The 11792-nt window shown below is 47.8% G+C and overlaps 1 protein-coding gene across 4 annotated transcripts in view; it reads left to right on the forward strand.

Annotated features, from left to right (window-relative positions):
- The window catches only part of RILPL2 (Rab interacting lysosomal protein like 2), a 35404-nt gene extending 27197 nt beyond the window's left edge, over positions 1 to 8207 (forward strand). For all 4 annotated transcript variants that reach the window (XM_027044375.2, XM_015063824.3, XM_027044376.2 and 1 more), the window contains 2 exons: positions 4643 to 4756; positions 7674 to 8207. In XM_027044375.2, coding sequence (XP_026900176.1) covers positions 4643 to 4756; positions 7674 to 7698 — 139 coding nt within the window. In that variant the 3' untranslated portion in view covers positions 7699 to 8207. The remainder of the gene's footprint in view (positions 1 to 4642; positions 4757 to 7673) is intronic.
- Positions 8208 to 11792: the final 3585 nt, after the last annotated feature.

An 11792-nucleotide genomic window follows, 5' to 3' on the forward strand; every position in this document is an offset into this window, starting at 1 on the left:
GTGGGTTCGAGCCCCGCGTCGGGCTCTGTGCTGACGGCTCGGAGCCTGGAGCCTGCTTCGGAGTCTGTGTCTCCCTCCCTCTCTACCCCTCCCCCACTCAGATTCTGTCTCTCAAAAATGAGTAAACATGAAAAAAACAAAACCAAGCAAACAAGGTGACATATGACAGCAAAGCAAAGTGCTAGGGAATGGAGGGATCCTGTTTTACATGGCGTGGTCAGCTCAGACCCCTCTGAGGTCAATGCCAAGAAGCAGCCAACCATGTAAGGACTGGTAGGGCAAAAGTGGAGCAGAAGTGCTAAGACCCTGATGTGGGACCAGCTTGACCAATAAGAGACCCACCATGGTGGAAGTTGTAACGGAGGTGGAGGTGTGCCACACCTGTGGGCCACAGGAAGGAGCTCTAATTTTATTGTTAAGTGTAGCGAGAAGTCATTGGAAAGTTTTAATCAAGGAAATGGCAAGATCCAATTTACTGTTTTAAAAGATCAACACGAGGGGCACCTGGCTGGCTCAGTCGGTAAAGCATGCAAGTCTTGATCTCGAGGTCATGAGTTCAAACCCCATGTTGCGTACAGAGCTTACAGTTTTTAAAAAGTGTAGAATAAAATATCAATGTGGTAACTTGGTAGCTGAACTACTTGTTTATGTCAGAAATGTCCTCGTTCCTCAGAAATACACACCGAAGTATTGTATTTAGGAATAAGGGGGTAAGGTGTCTCCAGCTTCCTCTCAAGTGGTTCAGAAAGAAGACAGATACGTGGATGGATGGGTAGATGGGTGGGTGGATGGGGATGGATGGATGGACAGGCAGGTAGGTAGACAGAGACATAGATGAACAATTGGGGGATTTGGATAAAGGGCATATAGGAAATCTCCATACTAATTTTACAATTTTTCTGTAAGTTTGAAATTATATAAAAATTAAAAGTTATGAAAGATCACAATAGGGGCACCTGGCTGGCTCAGTGGGTAGAATGTGTGACTCTTGATCTCAGGTTGTGAGTTCAGGTCCCATGTTGGATATGGAGATTACTTAAAAATAAAATCTAAAAAAAAAAAAAAGATCACAATAACACATGTAGGGAAAAGATTGTAGGACAAGCAAGAGAGGCAAGAAGAAGCTGTTAACATGCCGGGTTTGGACTTTGCTATATCCATCTGCATCCTGTTTCCCAAAATATTTTCTTTCATGCCGTCACTTCTAGAAAAGGGGGCTCTGTGGTCGAATAACTCTGAGAAACCGTTGAGTTAAACAACGCAGGTTCTCTTAAAGGCAGAAGAGGGAAAGACAAAGAGAATGAAAAACTCAGCACCAGCTAATATTTATCAGTGTATAAATATTATACGTGCCAGGACTCTGCTAGGCGTATTCGAAGCATCAGGTCCATTAGTGCTCACAGCAAGGTGAGTTACGGTAATGTTACCCGCAAGGTGTTCTAAGGTCCAGGGAGGTCAATACCTGCCGAAGTCCCACGGCTCGTGGTGGCCACAGTAAGACATGACCTCAGACAGTGTGATTATCAGAGCCCGTGCTTTTAATTCTTGGCCACGTTTACAAGTAAGAACATAGGCTGATTCAAAACAAAGCAAAGTCCAAGTGATACCACTCTTTTTCTTTACCCCCCGCCTCATGACATTACGTTTAAATTTGCTTAAGGTAGAATCATTAAGAGGTCAGCGGTACAGTAAAAAAAAAAAAAAAAAAGCTGTAGTGAGCCACATCCAGAAGGCCCGAGTTCTGGCAACAGGAACTTAATTTCCTTCCTTCTGCTGAGGTTGGAACCGTGTTAATGGAAAGACCTGTCTTCATCTCATTTTAGAAGTCCTTCAGACACAGGTAGTGATGTGTGGGAATGGCTGAACGGCTGGTGCTGCAGCAGCTTGTTAGCGAATAAAGAGACACACCTTATTTCCAGTTCCGAATTCCCAGAGAACGGTAGCTGTGCACGTCCCGTCTGGTATAGGCCAGTAGACAGCAGGACTCTGCTTACCCACGTGGGTCCTACATTCTGGAGAAACTAGCATGCCAGCTGAGGTGTTCTAGCAACCGCATCAGTTTGGAGGTCCAGGCTCTAGTGGTTTTGTTTGTTTGTTTTGTTTTATTTTTAACTAGGCTTCACACCCAATGCGGAGCCCAATGCGGGGCTCGAACTCATGACCGTGAGATCAAGACCTGAGCTGAGGTCGAGAGTCGGGCGCTTGACCCACTGAGCCAGCCAGGCGCCCCTAATGATAGTTTTGAATTGAGGCAGTGGTGGGAGGCTTCCAAAGATGGCCACGATTTTTCCCATCCTGCATGCCTTTGGCAATGAGACTTTTCCAGCCTCTAGAGGTAGAGTCTGTTTCCCCTTTCCTTCAGTCTGGGCAGCCCAGTGACTTGCCTTGACCAATGGAATGTAGTGGAAGTGATGCTGTGTGGCTTCTGCGGTGAGGGTGTCGGGAGACCTCGCAGCTTCCATTCTTATCCTTGTGGAATGCTTGAGACCATAGTTCTGTGAGGAAGCTCAAGGTAGTCCCACGGAGAGGTCACACAAAGGAGAAGTGAGGTGCCCCAGCTGTGTCTGGATGACCCATCAAGCCAACCATAAAAATGGAGTCATCGTAAGAAATCATAAATCTTCCTTGTTTCCAATCACTGTGTTTTAGGGTGTTATGCAACAAGAGATGATGGAAGGGGGGATTTTATTAATAATAAATCAATAATGTATTAATATTAATACTAAAGTAAATATATAAGTAATAATGTCAAGTAATAAGAGCACACTCTTTGCAAAGGACAGAGAAGGATGAATCCTGCTCTGACATTCATACCTCAAGAGGTGTCTTAGTCAGCTGGGTCGCCATAACAAAATACCATAGGTCGGGTGGTTTAAACAGTAGGAATATTCTTCTCCTAATTCTGGTGGGTAGAAGTCAAGATCAGGGTGCCAGTATGGTCAGTTCTGACTCTTCCTGACTTCTTGCCCATGGCAGAGAGAGCAAGCCCTCAGATGTCTCCTCTTACAAGGGCTCTGATCCAACCATGTCCCCCCTCCATGACCTCATCTAAACCTGGTTGTCTCCCAAAGGCCTCATCTCCAAATACCATTACACTGGGGCTTAGGGCTTCCATATGAATTCTGGGGGACACAATTCAATCTGTAGGGAGGAGGAAACACCACGCGCTTAAATTTGCCAGCAGGTGCCACAGCAAAATACCTAGGTGGATACAACGAGCTATGCCATTGAAATATTGCATTGTGGGGTGCCTGGGTGGCTCAGTCAGTTGAGTGTCTGTCTCTTGATTTTAGCTCAGGTCATGATCCCAGGGTTGTGGGATCAAGCCCTGCATTTGGCTGGAGTCTGCTTGAGATTCTGTCTCCCTCCCTCTGCCCCTCCTCTGCTTGCATGTACACACGTGCCCTCTCTCTCTCTAACATAAAAAAAGTTAAAAATTTGGGAGGTGTCTGGGTGGCTCAGTCAGTTAAGCTTCTTACTCTTGACTTTGGCACAAGTCATAATCTCACAGTTCATGAGATTGAGCCCTGTGTCTGGCTCCGTGCTGACAGCGAGGAACCTGCTTGGGATTCTCTCTCTCTCTCTCTCTCTCTCTCTCTCTCTCTCTTTCTGTCTCTCTCTCTCCCTCTCCTCTCTCTCTTCCCCCCTCCCTCCTTTCTCTCTCTCAAAATAAACAAATAAACTTAAAAAAATTAAAACTAAAAATTTTTTGAAATATTGCATTGTGGTCAGGTTTCTTTTTGTTGCAAGTGACAGAAATCCAATTCAAACTAGCTTAAGTACAAAAGAGAATTTACTGACCCACAGAGTTGGAAACGATCTTGGGATTGCCTTCAGAAATAAAGAAAAAACTGCAGTTAAGGCCTCAGGGTTGGAGCCAGGGACTTGGTGCCTCTTTCTCTCCTCCTTGCTTCTCTTTGTTTGTTGGCCTCATTATCTTGTGTTGTAGACACACCTGCTAGGAATCTTAGGAAACATGGCTGCTGGCGACCCCAGTTGACCAAGTGAGAGAGAAGAGCTTTCTTCCAGCTTCTGTACATCAGGTCCAGGGAAATACTCTGGTCCTCTTTGAGTCAACCGACCTCAATATCTTATCAGTCAATATCAATTTAGCTCTTGTTACCATTTGACTTACTATTTATTTATTTATTTATTTATTGACTCCTTCCTTCCCCAGTGGAAAAACATGAATTGCATGATAGGAGATAATTTTGTCTGTTTTGTTCACTGCTACAGTGCTTTGGCACAGGATGTGGCTTAATAAATATTTGTTGAGTGACTGTCAGGTGCTGTGTAACATCTCACTTAATCACTCAATCCTAGATGGCAGTTACTCTTATTATTCTCACTTTATTGATTAGAAAATCAAGGCTTCAGTTACAGAATTGATATGTGGTCATATTCCTAGAGACTGGAGAAGGTTGAAGTACTAGCCAATGCAGTTGGACAAGAGAAAGAAAGAAGAGGGATCGGCATTGGAAACATGGGAGGAAGAGTCTCATGATTGGAAACAGAATCTCTCTGACTCTAGCTTTCAGTTATTACTAATGTAATAATTATTATTAAGACCCTTCACTTTCAGAGCTGCACAGACAGAAGGTCTGCCATAAAACAACCCATTTATTTGGCCCCTTTTCCCCAGTGGTCTGATTCCACCAAGAGAAGGCTCAGGAGGACAAAGAGAAAAAGATACCCTTGTCACCAGGCCCAGCAATGCCAGAAGTAACAAGGAGGAGAAGACCATCATAAGGAAGTTGTAAGTTACCCTGCTGCCCCATTGCCACCGAATAATTGCCAAAGGAAGGAGTGGGGGCCCGAGGAGGCTGGCCAGCTACCCAGGGTGGAGAGGTCCTGCTGTCCTGTTGGTGGTACTGCAGCTGATAGGAAAATTCAGAGAAGTATTACAATATCTGTTAGACAGCAGTCTAAGCACTTAACATACATTAATTCATTGACTTTTCACAGTGACCTTAGGAGGTAGGAACTGTCATTATCCCCATTCTGCACGTGGTAAAATAGATACAGAGAGAGAAGGTAATTTGCCTGAAGTCACACAGAGAGTAAACAGCGAAGTCAGGATTTGAACCCAAGGAAGTTCAGATTCTACACTGCTGCCTCCCTATGATATAATAATACTACAAATAATACTTATTAGGGTGTAAGGGGGACTCACGGGGTGCCTGGATGGCTTAGTTGATAGAGCATGCAACTCTTGATCTTGGGGATGTGAGTTCAAGCCCCACGTTGAGTGCAGAGTTTACTTAAAAAAAGGAGGGTGGCCTGATTCGTTACTTCTCTTACTTCCAACTTTGGAGGACCCTGTGTCTCCCAGCATTGGGCCACATAATGTAGTTTCCTTTGAATACTCCCCTCATGTTTATGCTCCCGTGTTAATCCGTCATTTCTCCGGGTGCTAAGCCTCAAACCATAGTGTGTGTGGTACTTGTTTAAAATTCAGATTCTCAGAAGTCAAGTCTAGGATGAAGCCCAGAAGTCTGGATTTCTGATAAATCCCCTAGGCAGCTCTGATGTGGAGAACCCTTGGACCACACCTCGAGAGGTGCCTTCTCGGTCACCAGGTGCCGGTACAACGAGGCATGGCTTTCTCCCATGAAGCAAACAGCCCGTTTGCCTTGGCTGTCCTGGGAATGTCTGGCCTGGAGACAGTTACCTGCCCCCGATCTCTTGGACAGAAACTGAGAAACAGCCTCAGTCAGGGATCTCAAACTCAAATGCCTATGGGGGCCAGGCACTTAATGTTGATGAGTGATGGGGGGGGGGGGGGGACATTTGCCAGAGTCCTGGCAAGAAACAAATTGCACACATTAAAGGGATGACTGAAAAGATTTAAAGAAGGGACATCTTACAGACATGAGCGGGGTTACACTTTGGGGAGTCCTGGAAGGCTTTCGTGAGGAGGTGACATTCAAACTGGGCCCTGAAAGACCATGAAGACTGAGAGAAAAGCATTCTTGGCAGAGGGAACAGCGTGCATAAAGGCAAGGCAGGAGGTGAATGGAGGGGAGGCTGGAGATTAGTGGTGGTAGTGGCGGGGGTGGGGGTGGGGGGATGGCGAGGGTCCCACTAAGCAGTTTGAATTTCACTCTGAGAACTTCGCTAAGACGTGGAGGGTTTTAAGCAGGGAGACAACAGGACCACATTTACCTGTAAAAGCTCATCTGGCTGCCTTATGGAGGAGGTGTGGGGGCAGAGTCAAAGCAGGGCCTAGGGGCGTGTTTCTTTCCCAAGGAAGCCTCTCCTGAGGCAAAGTAGTAAAATGAAAGAGCACCTCCATTCCACACTAGGTGTCATTTCTGAAGGTGTTCTTTTAGCACTTTTATTGTCTGGACAGCCCATGTAGATAAGGCTTCCAGGAGGCATAAACTGCTGGTTTCTTTGTGCCTCTTCTAGGAGAGTTCTTTGGGCCCCTTAGAGAGTTTGAGCCTGATACTGGGGGGGGGGGGGGGGGGGGGCAAAGCCAGCCTGAGGTCATATGTCTAATGAGCATGAGGCCACAATTTCGTGGTCAGACCAGCTCATTGAATGAACAAACGAATGAATGAATGACTTTCTGAGGAAGTAGGTCGTGCTAAGAAGGACGTTTGTCTTTATCCTGAGAACAATGGGGAGCCATGGAAAGGTTTCAGCTGCAGAATGACTTAGCTCTGTATAGTGACACGGTCACTCTGGCTGCCGCGTGAGTGTGTTCTAGGGGGTGGCGGGAAGGCTGTTGGACTGGGGGGTGACAGTGGAGGAGCTGAGAAGTGTTGGGATTAGGAACATATTTGGGGCATGGTGACTAACATGTAGCAGATGGGGGGGAGGAGCTGAGAACAACTCCCAGGTTCCCGGGCGTGAATGACGAGGCGGGGGATGGTGTCACTTCCTGAGACTGGGTACCGGTGGGGGTGGGCAGTGCGTCCAGGTTCAGGGGAGAGTGGCTGAGCCCTAACGCCTGTATCCGAACACGCGTTCAGGGCCTGCCCCGGCCATCGCTAGCAGAGCAGCTCACGGTCCTCAAGGGGTTTATCTTTGACAAGAAGCACGAGGCCGCATTCCTGTCACTGCCTTTCCAACCCACCAGCCAGCTCTGGGTCTCTCTCATAGCTGAGCCTAGCAAGCGCTGAGACTGAGCGTTGCACTCAACCCCCAGACAGCAGGCTTCCTTTTCAAAGCTTTGCATATGAGGGGGGAGACACTGAACGCTTGGTATTCGTGTCTCGGGGGTATCTCTGTGTTTCATCTGAGAATTTACATGCCGATCTTTATTCATTGCAAAGATCTGTCTTATAATTGGAGGTCGCGCGCATGCTTCCTCCACGATAAACCTCCTGAAATTGAAAAAGGTGTCAGACACCATCTTTCGGCACAGCACAGGGGTTGAGTGGGCTCTGGGTCCTCCAACTCCTGGTTCCGCAACTTACTGTGTGACCTTGGGCCTGTTGCTGAACCTTGCAGGGCCTCGGTGTGCTAATCTATAAAATGGGGACATTGATGGTACGTAGCTCATCAAGCTGTTTTGAGTGTGAAGTGAGCTGACGGAAGGAAAGCCCTAGACAGTGTCTGCCCCTAGTGAGTCCGTGGCCCGCAAGAGCCTCTTACAGATCCTTCGGGGTTCTGCACCCCTCGTCTCATTCTCTGTGTGCCCTTGACCCCTCCCTCTCTTCACACAGGTTCTTTTTCCGATCAGGGAAGTAGACACAGCTCTAAGGCCACGACTAAGGCAGAGGGTCTCGGACTCAACAAGGCAACGCGCCAAGACTCCCAGACACATCTCTCGGTGCCACATATATGCACCGTCATCGCTCATTTGTTTCCCCTGAAAGCCACCAAGGAGGAAGGAGGGAGGCGCTCTCATGCTCACTGTCTGCCAGGCTGCAGAACTGGACACCCCTGGGCGCTTGGCCTGGGCAAGGCAGGAGAAGGAAAGCAAAACAAGACCCAATTCCTGCTCCATTCCGCCTCGCTGTGGGGGGGCCTCCAGCGTGCGCATGCGCCTTCCACTTGTCTGGTCCCGCAGGTGACCCTCGTCTCTACCGTGTGGCAGCAGTAAAAATGCATGAGCCCACAGGGAGAGGGGAGGAGAGAACGCAGGAAAAAATGGTAATGACATTCCAGTGATTTCATGGATATGTAGTGAATATTCGATTTTGCTTCACGTGACTTTACATGATTTTGTATCAAAGTAAAACGACTTTTATACTTTCTTGGAGTGTTTTAGAGTGGTCTTATGTAAGGGGCTTTAACCGTTCAGACCCTCGCGTGCCAAATCTGTAAATTGTATGTATGTACGTATGCATATTGCAGATGGTGGTATATATACGGTGCAGATATATTGCAGTGACTCTGACACACCAGCATTTTGTGTGTCGCTATGAGAGAAAAAGAATGCCGCAAATTATTATTTTTTGACAAAAGTTCCCAAGACAACCAAAGCATCTCGAGAAAGAAGAACAAAGCTGGAGGTATCACCATCCCAGATTTCAAGATATACCACCAAGCTGCAGTAGTCAAAACAGTATGGTGCCGGCACAAAAAAAACAGACGCACAGATCAATAGAATGGAATAGCCCAGAAATAAGCCCACACTTATATTGATCTCTGATCAACTGATCTGTGACAAAGGAGGCAAGAATATACAGTGGGAAAAGACAGTCTCTTCAACAAATGCTGCTGGGAAAAACTGAACAAATCGTAACATTAAGATGCTATTGATTTCAAGGCTCATCCTGATTTCAAAGATGTTAAAACGTGAGGGGAAAATGCACGTAGGATCCGGTGAAATACAGTCCAGAGAACAGGGAAGCTAATGAGCCTGCTGGACGTCCCCTGTGAGCCTGGCGTCCTGGTAAAGAACCCTGCCTTGGTGAATGTTTTGCCTGCTGAATGGATTACCTCGTTTACTCCTGTAACGACCCGGGGAGGTGGGGACCAGCACTAACCCCCCCGGTTTACAGATTTGGAAAGTGAAACTCCAAAAGGTGAAAGTACCTTCCGCGAGGCCACGTCGCTAGGAGGTGGCTGCCCCAGATGCAGGTGAAGGCCTGATTCTAAGGCCTAGGTTCCTATCTGCAAAGTGAAACGTACCCTGCCTCTCCAAGCAGCACTAATGCGAATGAATGCGCATCTCGCCTGCACCGTTTTGAGGACCTTATGCGTACTGCCTCACCGCACCCCTGTGGGATGGGTATTGTCATTCCCGTGGGACACCCAAGGTTACAGCACCCTAGGGCTGAGGGACTCGTCCGGGGCCCCAGCTCACAAGTGGTGGAAGTTGGACCTGAACCCAGATACAAACTCCACAACCCAGACTCCGCCCACTCTGCCTCCTGAGAAACGCTGGCCACGCTGAGTCCCGTCCAGAATGCTATCTCGGCAGAGCCTTCCTCCCATCAGGGGCTCCTGATTGCTACCCCCAGTTTTGCTGCAGTCCTCACTGGGTGCTGTTGTCTTAATGGAGGGAGGGAGGGGAAAGGTTTCTGCACCTTGGAGGGGAGAACCAGCTGGGGAAACAAATATGCATCCTGCCGTCTGAACCCCAGGCAGAGGCTGTGCGGAGACCACACCCAGGGGCGGTGAGGTCACAAAGCAGAGTGTGTGTGTGTGGCGGGGTGGGGGGTGGGGGGTGGGGGGGGAGGGGGCAGTGCTGTGTCTTTTGCAGGACTGTGGAGCAGGCTCCGCTCCTGGGAATGACATTTAAAGTCCATCCTCCGAGGCACCAGCCTTACATCCTGAGTCCCAGCAATGGCAGCCAAGTCCCCTACACCTGACTCATTCCTGCCTTGGTTTCCCAATCTCCCGGCTGCAGGATGACCATAAAGTCTAGAAGCAGACAGATCATTGTGTGCTGCTGTCAGTAAGCCTACTTAAACGGATCACCTGCATTTTCAGACTTGGGGGTCCCCCTGTATCAATGCTTAGCTGCCCCTTTCTCCCTCTCGGGGATAGATGAGGCAAGAAAACCCACTCAGAAAGAAATGTCGGAGAGCCTGAGTGGCTCAGTTAAGCATCCAACTTCGGCTCAGGTCACAATCTCATGGTTTCTGAGTTCAAGCCCTGGGTTGGACACGCTGCTGTCAGCGCAGAGCCCTCTTCGGATCCTGTCTCCCTCTCTCTCTGCCCCCCCCCCCTCCAATAAACGAACATTTAAAAAAAGAAAGAAAAAAAGGAATGTCAAGTTAAGACAGTCTTCGGGGAGCCTGGGTGGCTCAGTCAGTTAAGCATCTGACTTCACGTGATCTTGTGGTTTGTGAGTTCGAGCCCCACATTGGGCTCTGTGCTGTCAGTGCAGAGTCCGCTTTGGATCCTCTGTTCCCCTCTCTCTCCCCTCATCCCCTGCTAAAGCGCTCTCTCAAAAATAAACATTAAAAAAAAAAAGGTGACAGTTAAAAGAGTGCTCAGATATTACCAGCTCTTGGTGAAATCAGACACTGGGGTGTGGGAGTTCCAGAAGGTAAGTCCTGGGAGCATTTCTCTTGGAGCTGGGGCCTGGTGCGACCACAGGAAACAGCTACAGTTGCTCCCACACTGCAGGCTTTCTTCATCAAACCCAGCACAGGGAGGAACAGGCTGAAAGGTTGGGGTTTCACAAGGCACAAGAAGCGGTCGCTGTAGCAGTCATCTTTAAAAAAGAAATATGACCAGAGGGGCACTGGGTGGCTCAGTCGGTTGAGCATCTGACTCTCGATTTCGGCTAAGGTCATGATCTCAGTGTGTGAATTTGAGCCCTGCATCGGGTTCTGTGCTGACAGCATGGAGCCTGTTTAGGATTCTCTCTCTCTGCTCCCCCTCCTCCACCTGTGCTCTCTCAATAAACTTAAAAAATCTTTTTAAAAAACAAATCAATACAGCAACTATCAGAGAGTGGAGGCTCTTCACCATCAGTTCTGGGCGCTCGTGAACAGCAAATGGTAGAAACAACGCCAAGTTTTAATCCGAACAGCAAACATCAATGACGGGCGGTGCTCGACAGCGTTTCCTGCACGAACTCAACCCTCTCAATCACACACACACACACACACCAGCACCGCCCTGTGCCGCTGAGGACGAAAGTGGGCGCGCAAAGCTGTCACCTGCCCGAGGACACACAGCTGCGAAGTGGTTGGAAACAGCCCGTTCCAGGGCTGAGTGCGCTCGGCCACCAGACCATTCTGTCCCCTCTGAGGCGAAGACATAATAATCCACGGCGGCTGAATCCTCAGGACCCCCCTGCGTGTCAGGGGGGCAGAGGCTGTTCTCACATGACGGGCAAGCTTCAGAGAAGGAAAGGGATTTGTGCAGGGGGACAGGCTGACAAACACTTAAAGCTGGTGCTGGCACCAAACCTCTGGCTCGTAAACCAAGGACTCTAAACAAAAATTAATTTAAAAAAATAAATATTTAAAAAAATAAATGAATACAAATAAAAAAGTAAATATTTTAAAAATAAATGAATACAAATAAAAAAACGACAAATATTTTAAAAATAAATGAATACAAATAAAAAATAAATATTTTAAAAATAAATACAAAGAAAAAACAAGATAGATATTTTTAAAATAAGTGAATACAAATAAAAAATATTTAAAAAATAAATGAATACAAATTAAAAAAACAAAAACAAAAAAAACCCAAGGACTCTATCCACTGTCGCCATCCGCCCCTAGTGCCCGGAGAGGAAGGGAACCAACAGCTGACAAAGGGCAGCTGGTGGAGTGCGTGGTGGGGACAGAGATCTGGTGGGAGCAACTTCCAGCACAAGACGGGCACCGTTGATGACAGACTCCTCCTGAGAACCGAATCTCCTACATTAG

This window comes from Acinonyx jubatus, chromosome D3 (genome assembly GCF_027475565.1).
Source record: "Acinonyx jubatus isolate Ajub_Pintada_27869175 chromosome D3, VMU_Ajub_asm_v1.0, whole genome shotgun sequence".
Taxonomy (NCBI): Eukaryota; Metazoa; Chordata; class Mammalia; order Carnivora; family Felidae; genus Acinonyx; species Acinonyx jubatus.